Source organism: Chiloscyllium plagiosum, chromosome 32 (assembly GCF_004010195.1).
Source record: "Chiloscyllium plagiosum isolate BGI_BamShark_2017 chromosome 32, ASM401019v2, whole genome shotgun sequence".
In the NCBI taxonomy this organism is placed as follows: Eukaryota; Metazoa; Chordata; class Chondrichthyes; order Orectolobiformes; family Hemiscylliidae; genus Chiloscyllium; species Chiloscyllium plagiosum.
Window position 1 is genome coordinate 1,657,557 of NC_057741.1, and position 14,330 is coordinate 1,671,886.

At 43.6% G+C, this 14,330-nt stretch overlaps 1 protein-coding gene across 1 annotated transcript in view; it reads left to right on the forward strand.

The window, feature by feature from the left end:
- The window catches only part of rxfp1 (relaxin family peptide receptor 1), a 123,451-nt gene extending 110,025 nt beyond the window's left edge, over nucleotides 1-13,426 (forward strand). The window contains 2 exon segments of the mRNA XM_043673942.1: nucleotides 13,114-13,353; nucleotides 13,356-13,426. Coding sequence (XP_043529877.1) covers nucleotides 13,114-13,353; nucleotides 13,356-13,426 — 311 coding nt within the window.
- The last annotated feature ends 904 nt before the right edge of the window (nucleotides 13,427-14,330 follow it).

Below are 14,330 nucleotides of genomic sequence, written 5' to 3' on the forward strand. Positions count from 1 at the left end.
CTCCCCGTCCTCACCCCTCTTTGCCTTCCACAAGAACCATTCCCTTTGCCAATCCTTGGTTTGCACCACTGTCCCCCTGGGCCATTGACCCCCCCACCCCCCAGAACCTTCCCCTGCAACTATCACCCCCCCTCACCTCCAGTCAGAGCTGCAAATAGTCCTTCCAGGTGAGACAGAGGTTGAACTGCCTCCTCCAACCTAATTGACTGTATCCAGTGCTCCCGATGTGGTTTTCTCTACACTGGGGACACCAAACGTAAACTAAGGGAATGTTTCGGCAAGAATCTCAGCCTAGCTCGCAGGGGCTAACCGGACCTCTCAGTCACTGTCCATTTTAATTCCCCTTCCCACTCCCTTTCCAACATGACCATCCTTGGCCCCCACCATTGCTGCAACGAATCAAACCGCAAATTGGAGGAACAACACCTCATCTTCTGCCTGGGCAACTTACAGCCGGCAGGACTCAACATTGAGTTCTCCAGTTTCAAATAACCTTCCTTCCCTTATCATCCCCCTGCCTTCCATTCCTCTCAGCCATCTACTGGGTCCATCCCTTTCATTGATCAAACAGGTCTACCTGTCTTCACCTATTCCCATCTCATCACCCTGCCCCCCACCCCTTTATCTGCAGCTCCCCTTACACCCAGTCCGAGTCCTGAAAAAGGGTTACAACCAAAACTTCGACTTCTCCACCTCCTGATGCTGCCTGGCTTGCTGTGTTCTACCAGCCTCCTGCTTTGTGCAGGTTAGGTGAATTGACCATGCTAAATTGTCCCGTAGAGTTAGGTGCATTAGTCAGAGGGAAATGGGTCTGGATGGGTTACTGTTTGAAGGGTCTGTGTGGACTTGTTGGGCCAAAGGGCCTGTTTCCACACTGTAGGGAATCAAATCTAATCTAATGTGGAATCTCTGTCGATCCCAAAAACGGTAATTATATTGTTCATTACTTGGGCCGTAAAATGTTTTCCCTGATCTGATTCTATTCTCTGGAGTATACATCAACGAGTGAGTACATGTTCGAACAAAATCTTTGCAGTATTTCTGGCTGTGTTTATGGTAGCCTGGAAAGCTTCCACCTGTTTAGTGAAGGTATCCATTATTACCAGAATATACTTGTATCCTTCTGGAGTGGGGGATAGCAGTCTTACGTAGTTTATTTGTAAATTAGTCCAAGCTCTTCTACTGGTCCAGTATGTCAGAGGGCCCCTTTCTTAACGTTCCTGTCGGAGTTATGCTATGTACATTTCAAACAATTCTTAACATAGTGTTCCACATCAGCTTTCATTCCAGGCCACCAGCATGCCTCCTTTATCTTACCCAGGTTAGTCTCTGCCCTTTTATGTCCCCATAAGTCATGGTACCAGTTGATTCTTTGATTTAGTCCCTACTCTGGCAGCATGAATTTTCCTCCACATAAAACCACTCTGGCCTGAACATAAATCCCCTCTGGTGCTTTATATGCGTCTGATTCTGCTCCTTCTATTAGTTTTTTCAGTTGTCTGTCTTTCTTTTGCTCCTCTGCTAAATCCATTATCTCTATTTATTTCTCCTTCTGGCTACTGATTTCCTTAACTGGTGGCTGCCATTCTCCCCCCACCCTCCCTTTACAGCACTAGCTCACCAACCTTCCTGTTCCCTTCAGGAGATAGCTTTGAAGGAACTTCTGCCTTTGTGATCCCATACCCTTTCCCCTGTGCTTCTTCAAAGATGTATCCTAACAGTGGAGCCAATGGTATGGGCTTTCCATCTGCTGAGACAAATCCTCTCATCTTCCAAAGGGGCAAATGCTTCATATATATCGCACACCCAGTTCTTCTTTCTCCTTTCTGTACTGATGAGGAGCCATCCACAGAAATTTTTCCTTTGCCTCCTTGCTTTGGTGCCTCCCATTTATTTTGATACAAATGGGCCCTTGGGACCAATTGCTATCATCAATCGACATTTGTGTTTTTTCCCGATATGCTAAGTTGTCTGCTAACATGATGGTAGCATTCTCTTCTTTTACAGTGATATCCCTTCCTTGTAGCAACAATGTCCATCTAGCAATTCTAATTTGGCTAACTATACCATCTTTAATCCTTCTGTCTAATAAAAGCTGTTCCAACATTCTGATAATATTGGAAGTAGGTTCAGCCCCACTGTGTAGATTAAATGCTGCATTCCCCAAAAAACAGCCAGCAGATGTGAGAGCATGAGTGAAGATACTGGTCTTAATTTCCCATACGTCTCTTGTAACAGAACTGTTAAGAGGCTGGTGTCTGTGGTGGCTACTTCCAATGAAAATGGTTCAATTGGGTTCGGGTTTTCAGAGCATGTGCGACAACTAGTGCATGCTTTAGAGCTGCTATGGTCTGTGTGTGTTCTGTTTTCCACTCCCAGGCTGTATTCTTTTTTAATAACTCCATCAAAGGGGCCGGTTTTGTACCGAATCCATTGATGTGGTCTCTGCAATATCCCACTAAGCTTAGGAAGGATCTTAACCCTTTGTTGTTCCATGAAACAGGGAATCTGTCCTTCATGTGTCAATTTCTCTCTTCCCCAGTGACAGAATCATTCCCAGGTAAGTAACTTTGTGCTTCATCACCTGCATTTTCTTGGGGTTTATTTTCGCAGCCAATTCATTCAACAGCTGCAGCAACTCACTTAGCAGCTGAGAATGCTCTTTATTTTCAGTCTGTAGAAGCACGTCATCCACACACTGCATCAGACATTCAAGCTTTGAGAACCTTTTTAACACTTCTCTTTGACGTTGGTGAAATATGGATGGGGGTTATAAAATCCCTGTGGTAGGGACGTCCACGTATATTGCTGGCCTTGGAAAGTAAATGTGAATTTATACTGGCACTCTCTCTCCAAAGGAATTGACCAAAACCTATTACTTATGTCCAAAACCGTGAACCACTGCACATCCTCATTTTGTTTGACTGTTTCTGGGTTAGTTGCTATGGTGGGGGCTGTTAACGGGATTGGTTTGTACAATGCTCAGTAGTCTGTCGTTAGTCACCAGCTATGGTCCGGTTTCCCCACTGGCCAAATAGGTGAATTGTTAGTGGCTGCTAGCTGTCTCAGCATCCCTTGTTGTTTCAAACTCTATTACCTTCCCTACCTCTTCTTCTACTTATTTCAGAAAACATATTGCTTCTATGGTTTGGGGTCAGGACCCTGAGTCATTGCACTTCAGGGTCATCACTTATGTGCCCTGGTTTCACCTGCATTACCCCAACCATGCATATCCTATCCTGATATTCCCCCACCAGGATGCGAGTACAGTTTTTCCTACTCATGCCTACAGGCATTTGCCAAATCGAGACAGGGTCCTGCTTTCTTATTCTCTAGGTAATGTAATAAGGTAATGTAATAACCGTGTGGGCGGCACGGTGGCTCAGTTAGCACTGCTGCCTCACAGCGCCAGAGACCCGGGTTCAATTCCCACCTCAGCGACTGACTGTGTGGAGTTTGCACATTCTCCCCGTGTCTGCGTGGGTTTCCTCCGGGTGCTCCGGTTTCCTCCCACAGTCCAAAGATGTGCAGGTCAGGTGAATTGGCCATGCTAAATTGCCCGTAGTGTTAGGTAAGGAGTACATGTAGGGGTATGGGTGGGTTGCGCTTCGGTGGGGCGGTGTGGACTTGTTGGGCCGAAGGGCCTGTTTCCACACTGTAAGTAATCTAATCTCACTTAAAGTTTCAATACTACGCCTCCAACAGTACGCGCACATGTCCCACTTGTGAATGTCTCTTAAAATGATTTTCCTTTGAATTTTCCAATTTGCATCATTGACATGGGTAATATTGACAGTGGTTTGGAATACCCCCATGTCCCAAAGGAAGGTAACAAGGCAGCCTCCAACCCTGCCATTCACTAGGGGTCTCCCCACTTTATTCCATCATGTAACACATGTCCATAATGGAGACGCCTATGACCATCATTCAGTTCAGGATACATCGCCGAAGATAGTAGTATCTCCGTCACATCACGTTGGGGGTTGGGTCTGTTCGGTCCTTCCATAGGTAGGCTCTGGCCCCTCACGGCTTGCATTCTCACATCTCGGATTCAGGCATTCTCTTGCAAAATGTCCCTCTTGGCCACAAGTTTAGCACTTGTACACCCCTGCTTTGAGTTCTCCCTATTCCTGAGATGTTTCCTGTGCCTCTACATCTACCCACTATCTGGAAGGCTGGAAGAGGTGCCCTCTGAGCATGCCCTCCCCCTTCATTTCTCCAGATTGCTGTCTGATCTTCAACAGGCATCCTCCATACCACAGAGGCCCTGGGTAATTTGTTGTTTCCTTTTCCCATACCCTGATGATCTTCCTGATCACCCAGGCTTCTGTGTGTGTGTGTTATGAGTGGGTTCAAACTGTTGTAATGCCCACCTGACTCCTTAGTGCCATGCGATACCAGTGTTCTCAGCCACTGGCTCCTAGCCTCTTCCTCCAGGTTGTTCCTGTCCAAGGCTGTACATACAAGAATATAAGAAATAGGAGCAAGGGTAGGCCATCTGGCCCTTCAAGCCCGCTCTGCTATTCAATAAGATCATGGCTGATCGTGTCATGGTTTCAGCTCCACCCACCCTCTCACCATAACCCTTAATGCCTTTACTGTTCAAAAAATTATCTATAGGAAATTATCTATATATGCCATGAAAGACTGTCCAAAGGCATTATGCAAATGTGATGGTCACCTTTCCTTTGATAGCACTTTGTTAGTGCCTCCACTGAATCCCCTCTGTTAGCGCCCATGAGAGTTAACACCTGGTCTTTTAAAGCCACATTTGTGCATCTACCAATTTTCGCTTTGATAAGGCAGAATATATATGTGCATGTAGGCACATTATTATTAATTTTCTTTCCTCAGCATCATCTAAACTATGTACTTCTCTCTGTTGACTAACCCCTTGGAACAGGTCCCTCGGATCATCCCTGGGCGCACATGTACCAATGTCTTTGGCAATACCCCCTCAACTGCTGCATTCCTAATGGGGTGGAATATGTCACTGTCATTACCTCCTCACCGTCCTCCCCTTCACCCATTCTAGTGGTTACAAGGTGTCAGGGGGCACTGGCGCCAATGGGGTCTTTGATCCCAGGTCATAAGCTGCCAGAGGATCCTCTGGTATGGGATTTCTGTCACCATAGCCATACATAGCCACTTCATCCACCAAACCATTCCAATCTATGTCCCCTTCACCGCCTTCATCAGCTATTTTGGGTGTAAATGCACATGTCATGCCTCTTTGTGCAGCTAGCTAACTGTGCAGCCTTTCTATCTGTTTCTGACACTGTGTGTGATTAGCAGCACTATTACTTTTTTCCTGAGCTGCTCTCTGAATCACATCCATTGCAGCTTTTAAATAATACATTTTTGCTTCCACCCCTTTGCCTCAGCTTCAGCCATCTGCACTTCTCCCTCGTGCTTACTCCTTTCCCTAACCAGTTTAGAACATGACAGCGCAGTACAGGCCCTTCGGCCCTCGATGTTGCGCTGACCTGTGGAACCAGTCTGAAGCCCACCTACCCTACACTGTTCCATTTTCATCCATATGTTTATCCTATGACCATTTAAATGCCCTTATAGTTGGCAAGTCTACGACTGTAGTAGGCAGTATGTACCACGCCCCTACTGAGTAAAGAAACTGCCTCTGACATCTGTCCTATGTCTATCCTCTTCAATTTAAAGCTATGTCCCCTCATGCGAGCCATCACCATCCGAGGAAAAAGGCTTTCACTGTCAACCCTATCTACCCTCTGATTATCTTGTATGTCTCAATTACGTCACCTCTCAACCTTCTTCTCTCTAATGGAAACAGCCTCAAGTTCATCAGCCTTTCCTTATCAGACCTTACCTCCATACCAGGAAACATCCTAGTAAATCTCCTCTGAACACTTTACAAAGCTTCCACATCCTTCCTATAATGCGGTGAACAGAACTGTACGCAAGCCTCCAAGTGTGGCCATGCCAGAGTTTTGTACAGCTGCAGCATGACCTCATGGCTCCGAACCTCAATCCTTTTATCAATAAAAGCTTAACATACCGTATGCCTTCTTAACAGCCCTATCAATCTGGGTGGCAACTTTCAGGGATCTATGTACATGGGCACCAAGCTCTCTCTGCTCATCTACAATACCACGAATCTTAGTATTAACCCAGTACTCTTTATTCCTGTTGCTCCTCCCAAAGTGAATCATCTCACACTTTCCTTCATTAAACTCCATTTGCCACCTCTCAGCCCAGCTCTGCAACTTATCTATATCCCTCTGTAACCTGCAACGTCCTTCAACACTATCCACAACTCCACCGATCTTAGTGTCATCCACAAATTTACTAACTCATCCTTCTCGGCCCTCATCTTGGTCATAAAAATGACAAACAGCAGCGGACCCAAAACAGATCTACACAGTACCCCACTAGTAACTGAACTCCAGGATGAACATTTCCCATCAGCTCCCCTGCTCTGTCTTCTTTCAGCTAGCCAACTTCTGATCCAAACTGTTAAATGACCCTCAGTCCCATGCCCCCATATTTTGTGCAATAGCCCACCATGGGGAACCTTATCAAATGCCTTACTGAAATCCATATCCGCCACATTAACTGCTTTACCCTCATCCACATGTTTGATCACCATCTCAAAGAACTCAGCAAGCTTTGTGAGGCATGGCCTACCCTTCACAAAACCATGACGACTATCCCTAATCAGCTTATTCCTCTGTAGATGATTATAAATCCTATCTCTTATAATCTTTTCTAACACTTTACCCGCAACCGAAGTAAGGCTAACTGGTCTATAATTACCAGGGTTGTCTCTACTCCCCTTCCCGAACAAGGGAACAACATTTGCTATCCCCCTGTCTTCTGGCACTATTCCAGTAGTCAATGACAACATAAAGATCAAAGCCAAAGGCTCTGTAATCTCTTCCCTGCCTTCCCAGAAAATCCTAGGATAAATTCTAACTGGCCCTGGGGACTTATCTATTTTCACATTTTCCAGAATTGCTAACACCTCCTCGTTGCGAACATCAATCCCATCTAGTCTAGTAGCCTGTATCTCAATATTCTCCTCGATAACATTGTCATTTTCCAGTGTGAATGATGCTCAAAAATAATCATTGCACGCTTCCCCAATCTCCTCGGACTCTGCGCACAACTTCCCACTACTATCCTTGATTGGCACTAATCATTCTTTTATTCTTGACATACCTATAGAAAGCTTTAGGATTTTCCTTGATCCTAACAGCCAATGATTTCTCATGTCCCCTCCTGGCTCCTCTTAGCTCTCTCTTTTGGTCTTTCCTGGCCAACCTATAACTCTGTAGCGCCCTAACTGAGCCTTCACATCTCAGCCTAACATAAGCCTTCTTCTTCCTCTTGACAAGAGATTTAGTAAACAATGGCTCCCTCACTCAACCATTCCCTCCCTGCCTGACAGGTACATACTTATCAAAGACACGCAGTAGCTGTTCCTTGAATAAGCTCCAAATTTCAATTGTGCCCATCCCCTGCAGTTTCCTTCCCTATCCTATGCATCCTAAATCTTGCCTAATAGCATCATAATTGCCTTTCCCCCAGCAATAACTCTTGCCATGCATTATATACCTATCCCTTTCCATCGCTAAAGTAAATGTAATTGAATTGTGGTCACTATCACCAAAGTGCTCACCCACCTCCAAATCTAACACCTAGCCAGGTTCATTATCCAGTACCAAATCCAGTGTGGCCGTGCCCCTTGTTAGCTTGTCTGCATACTGTTTCAGGAAACCCTCCTATGCCTATTGGACAAAAACTAAGCCATAGTGGCTCAATGGTTTACACTGCAGTCTCACAGCGCCAGGGACCCGAGTCCGATTCCAGTCTCAGGTAACTGTGTGAAGTTAGCACATACTCCCCGTGTCTGCATGGGTTTCCTCTGGGTGCTCTGTTTCCTCTCACAATCCAAAGATGTGCCAGTCAGGTGGATTGGCCACGCTAAATTTCCCATAGTGTCAGGTACATTCGTCGGAGGGAAATGGGTCTGGGTGGGTTACTCTTCGGAGGGTCGGTGGGGCCAATAGGCCTGTTTCCACACTGTAGGGGAATCTTATCTAAAGTACTCAAACTATAGTATTTGGAAAGTTAAAGTCTCCCATAAAAACTACCCTGTTACTCTCGCTCCTATCCAGAATTATCTTAGCTATCCTTTCCTCTACATCTCTGGAACTATGTGGAAGACTATAGGAAACTCCCAACAGGGTGACCTCTCCTTTCCTGTTTCTAACTTCAGCCCACACTACCTTAGTGGACAAGTCCTCAAACATCCTTTCTGCCGCCGTAATACTGTCCTTGACGAACAAGGTCACACCTCCCCCTCTTTTCCCATCTTCTCTGTTCTTACTGAAGCATCTAAATCCCGGAACCTGCAACAACCATTCCTGTCCCTGCTCTACCCATGTTACAAAATGGCCACAGCAACAAAATCTCACATACCAACCCATGCTGCATGTTCACCCATCTTATTCCGGATGCTCCTGGCATTGAAGTAGACACATTTCAAACAACACTTCCTGTTTGCCGGTGAACTCTTGCAACCTTGAAACCATATTCCTGACATCACTTCTCTCAACCTCCTGGACACTGGAACTACTATTTAGGTTCCAACCCCCCTGCTGAATTCGTTTAAATCCTCCTGAATAGCATTAGCAATTTTCTCCCTAGGATATTGGTACCCCTCTGGTTTACGTGCAGACTATCCTGTTTGTAGAGATCCCACCTACCCCAGAATGAGCCCCAATTATCCAGGTATCCGAAACCCTCCCTCCTGCACCATCCCTGTAGCCACATGTTCAACTCCTCTTTCTCCCTGTTCCTCACCTTGCGAGCACATGGCACGGGCAACAAACCAGCAATAACAACTCTTGTTTGTTCTACCTTCCACCCTAGCTCCCTGAATTTCTGCCTTAAATCCCCATCCCTTTTCCTACCTATGTCACTATGTGGACTATGACTTGGGGCTGCTCCTCCTCCCCTTCAAGGATCCTGAAAACAGTATCCGAGACATCACTGACCCTGGCACCTGGGAGGCAACACACCAGCCGTGAGCCTCTCTCGTTCCCACAGAACCTTCTACCTTGCACTGCCTATGATACTGGTTCATATGTACCAAATCTGCACTTCTGTGTCCTTGCAGGTCAGTTATTTTCTCACTACCTCCACACAAAATCTCTTATTCTCTTCCATCTCTAACTTAGCCTGTTGTCTGCATTTTATGAATTCCTCCAGCAAGCAACTGATTGTTACAGCTTTCTGGACTGTCTTTAAATTCTTGTCTGGTATCAGTGCTTGGGCAACCTTCCAAAGGGCTTCTCCAGCAGGTTTTCCCTTGTCCTTACCCTGACCTGCATACTACATGTGTTACGGCCACTTCCCTATCATGTATCATGTATTTCTGGAGGACTGCCATCCAACAGGGCAGTCCATTCCCTATTAATTAGTCATATTCTAATAGTTATGGATTAACCCAGGCTCCCGTCTGGTATGATTCGGCTCTCCTCCTTACTCTGCAGAGAGATGGTCCCTTGAACCCCAAGCTCCTGTTGTCTCTGTACGTTGCTGCTCTGGTTCGACCCGAACGTCCCGCTGACTCAGCGAGAAGATCGTCCTTTAACCTAAAGCTGCAGTTCAATCTGACTGTAGCCCCCTATGACTGAGTGGAAGGATTTATGCTCAGGCCCACCCAGAGATGCCAAGATCTGTTGGTGCCTGTTTGAGCCTGGCAATTGCCAGCTGCCGATGCTAGCATGACAGAGAGGAGAAGAGTCAATTCCCGTGACTTCACAAGTTACTTAAATAAAACACATATTTCTTATATGTTTCATTACAAACTAGAGCTTGTGTATTTTCCCACAAACTGAACTAGGACCTATTTATACACCCACTAGAGTTCTCTGACACTCCCCTGAGTAGTCACAGAATATAAAAGCTAATACCTGATCACAATAACTGCTTGCTGCTGCTAACAAGGGCTGATGTTGGCCAGATGCTACTCTCTCTCTCTGGCTCTTGCTCTGTCACTCTCTCTTGATGTCATTGTCACGTCCTTAACTGGAGTCTGCTTCTATGATGGTCAGTCTCTGGAGGTTTTGCTGGCTGCATGCCCCAAGAATTGTCTTTTATCCTTTTATTCTTATCTCTCTCGAGTCATGCTGTCATCTTCCTGCTGGCTCAGGCTCGTCCACTTAAAACATGCCTTTACCTTATCAGATCTGAACCAGAGACTTAGGTAGCATTACTTCATTTCTACTCATCCAAGTAAGGCTTTTGCATTACCTCATCTTTCTTACTTTTTTGCAGAAATTTAGTTTGTACCAACTGGTTCTGATTGGCTCAGGCAGTACCTGGTCCTTCTCAGTTCACAAGCTGATTTTCCCTGTCATCAACAGTTTTATACTTGAGCATTTCCAAATCATGTTAGTGACTGGTACCAACTATCTCTTTCTGCAGCCTCCTGGCTAACAGGATATATCTGGGAAATTTACATGTTGCCAGGTAGATGCCAGTATTGTAGCTGTATTAGAACAGCTTGGCTAAGGGTGCTGCAATTTCTGCAGCACAAGGCCTCAATATTATTGCCAGAATGTTGTCAGGGTCTGTAATCTCTGCTGTATCGAGTGCCTTCAACCTTTCTTGTATCACATGGAGTAAGTTCAGTTAGATGAAGACTGGTATCTGTAATACTGGGGGACTTTGGAAGGAAGCTGAGATGGATAATCCATTCAGTTAAAGGTGGTTGCACATACATCAATCATGGCTTCCCCACTATCACAGGTGAAGATATTTGCATGGCACCTCTTTATGCGGTTAGTTGTTTAATTGTTCACCACCATTAACAACTGCATGAGGCAGGACAGCAGACTGCCAATCTGTGGGTTGTGGGATCACTTGTCTCTGTTTATTGCAAGCTGCTTTTGCTGTTTGGTATGTAACAAGTCATGTGGTGTAGCTTCACCAGATTGACACATTATTTTAAGTATGTTTGCTGCCACTTCTGGCATACCCTTCTTCATCATTGAATTAGGTTTTTGCCCTGCCGCAGTGGTAATGTTAGAGTGGGGAGAAATGTCAAATAATGACGTTACAGATTGTGGTTGGATATATTTATGCTCTACAGTGCCTCATGATTGACCAACTGAGAATTTTTGCATCTGTTCAAATTCTGTCATATTTATTATAGTAGCAGAGTCACACAACACAATGGATAATGTCCTCAATGTGAAGATGGGACTTTGTCTCCACAAATACCATGCTGTGGTCATTTCTGCCAACTTGGTCATGGGCAGTTGGCATTTGCATACTACATTGGTAGCGACATGGTGAAGTAGATTTTTCCCTCCTGTGGATCCCTCACCGTCATCACCTGCCATAGACATTCTACGAGGATCTGGGCATCTTGATCAGTAGTCATTGCCTCTGAATCACTCTTGATAATACACATTGAAATCCCCTGCCAAGTTTATACTTGACCTTGGCACACTTAGTGCTTCTTCTGCTTGTTCTTAAACAGGGGGTATTACTGGTTTATCAACGAGTGGCATGAGAGACCATGAGAATTCATGCTAATCAATAAGAGAAACATGCTAGAGACTGAGACAAGTCATCCTACAGGCAAGGCATCAGATCAAGATTCTGCAGAAAGTGGCATATCCTCTTGTGAACAGGTAGTGCATAATTGAACAACTAGCAGAGGTTCCATAATATCCTCCAAAACTAAACAATGGCACAGTAAAGCAGTGAAGACATGAAGACAAAGTTGAAGCATTCACAATCATCTTCAGCTCGACATGTCAGGTGGATGATCCTTCTGTATCACCTTTTGATTTCCAGACCATATAGACAGCGCTCTACATATAATTCAGTTCACAGTGGACCATATCATGACGCAGCAAAATACAGAAAATATTTTGATCTTACCAACAAGCTGGCTGTAAACAACTGTTGGAGGAGGTGGTTCTTTGAACATTCCCAACCTCAGTTATGACATGAAGCTCATAAAAAGCTGAAGCATTTACAACCGTCTTCAGTCAGAAATGGCAAGTGGATGATTTACATCGGCCTCCACCTGAGGTCCTCAGCATCACAGAAACCAGTCTTCAGCTATTGTCATCACTCCAAACCACATCAGTTCACTAGATACAGTAGCCATGCCCTCAGCCAAGCTGTAACATTTTTAAAGACTGAAAATATGCACCAATTCAACTCACCAATCAGCTGCTTTGTTTATGCAAAATAAATCACATACAGCTTCCTTTCCATTGTTTCACTGCTTGATGATTCTTGTGTAAAGCCCAGCACTGCAACCATTCAAGGCAGCACTCACCTCTTTAAGGTCAGCTAAAGATGGGCAATAAATACTGACCTAATCCAGCTATAACCAAGACCTTATTAAAACATTACGCAGGTTTTAAGGACCAGATGGCTTAGTCTTTGTCTATTTTGTATCTGTGTATTTCAGGAATACATTTTCAAAACTATTTTGTTAACCTTAACCACCTTCAAAGATTTGTGAACAAACCTTCTTTAGAATTGTACCATAAAGGAGGAATAAAGTTAATTTATTTTATATTGATTCATGGGATATGGGTCTCCCTGATTTATTACCCTTTCTAGAACTGAATGGTTTGTTAGGTCATTTCAAAGCACAGTTAAAGGTCAACCACAATGGTCTGAACTCACATATATACCACACCAGGTAAAGACAGCAGATTTTCTTCCCCAAAGACACTAGTGAACTAAATGGGGTTTTATCACAATCAACAGGCCCCTAATAGGCTCACTTTTAATGCCATTTCTTCTTGCTAAATTCAAATTTGATCATCTGCCATGGGTATGACTTGGACCTTTGTTCCCAGAACATTAGAACCTAGAGTTCTGGGTAACTAGTTCAGTCTCATTACAATTATGTCACCATCTGCCTTAAATAGTTAATTGTGATAGGATATTCAATTCACATGCACATGAAGATGAAGGTAAGGATATATACTATCAGGCCCACAAAGATTGCATTCAATGGGCCAGGGATAATTGAAATGAATTAAATGTAATTTCATGGTTCTTTTAAAAATTGATTGTTCTTTTATTTTCCAATAGGTACCATAAGTTCCTGGGTGGTCATATTCATATTGCCCATTAATAGTGCACTGAACCCAATCCTCTACACTCTAACAACTCGAACTTTCAAGGAAATGATACTACGGTATTGGTATAACTATAAAAATAGAGGAATTGTAAACAAACAAAGTCAGAAAATCTGTGCACCATCATTCATCCTCCTGGAAATGTGGTCATTTCAGGAGAGCATACCAACAGTTAGAAAAAATGAACTTTACAAAATCCTTCAGAAATCTCGCAAATCACCATTACATTGAAGCTGCTGTCAGAAAGTTTTGTATCAAAAATTTAGCACAAGGTGAATGCTGTCACATCACAAAGTGTTTGCATTTAGCTGAAGACCTGGGCTCAAGACATTGCCAAGCTGTTAAGCAAAAATAAAGATTCAATCTTATTTATTTATTGACAAGCAAGCTTAAACTTTGTATTTTGCCTTTTGGCATTTTGACACACATCTTTATCATGTATTTGGTGTATCTTCCTCACCAGATGTAAAAAAATAAACACAGCTCATTTGATGTGTTGCCCTGCATCTTGTTTACTGAATTATTACCTCAGAATAAGTAACAAATGACTTGAACCATGTTTAACTATTGTTTTAGTGGCTTTATGCATTGCAGATGTACAGATTATTTACTATTTAAGTGAATTCTCACTTTGTATGAAGTATATATTAAATATGTCTTATTGCAGATCATGGCAGAAGAGGCCACAATAACACCACAGAAGCTTTATTGTGGTGTTCATTAATCAGTTTGAATTATTAATTTATATAGTCTATTTGTAGATATTACTCAGCTTATATAATTCATATTTCTAAGCATAAAGCTCATGTCTTGCAAAGTCAATCATCATTCTTATTACTGCGGCATGTGGACAATGTTGTGATAATGTACACAATGATGTAGCAGCTTCCAAAAGACAAGCTGTGGCACTAGGAATAATTAACCTACTTGATTTAAAAATTAAATATGACCTTAAAATCATACTGATATTCCTCAGCTTAATCAAATACTGTGCTCTGTAAATAATATTGTAAATGGCTAACAGAAATGATGTGAATGATTTCTATTGTTTCATGAATTTGAATGCATTAAATGTTGCATCACAATTTGAAAGTTAAATGGGGTAGAAATATTGACCTCATAAACCCTTGTTCGCAATTTTAAGTGGATTCTACATAATGACTAAACCTT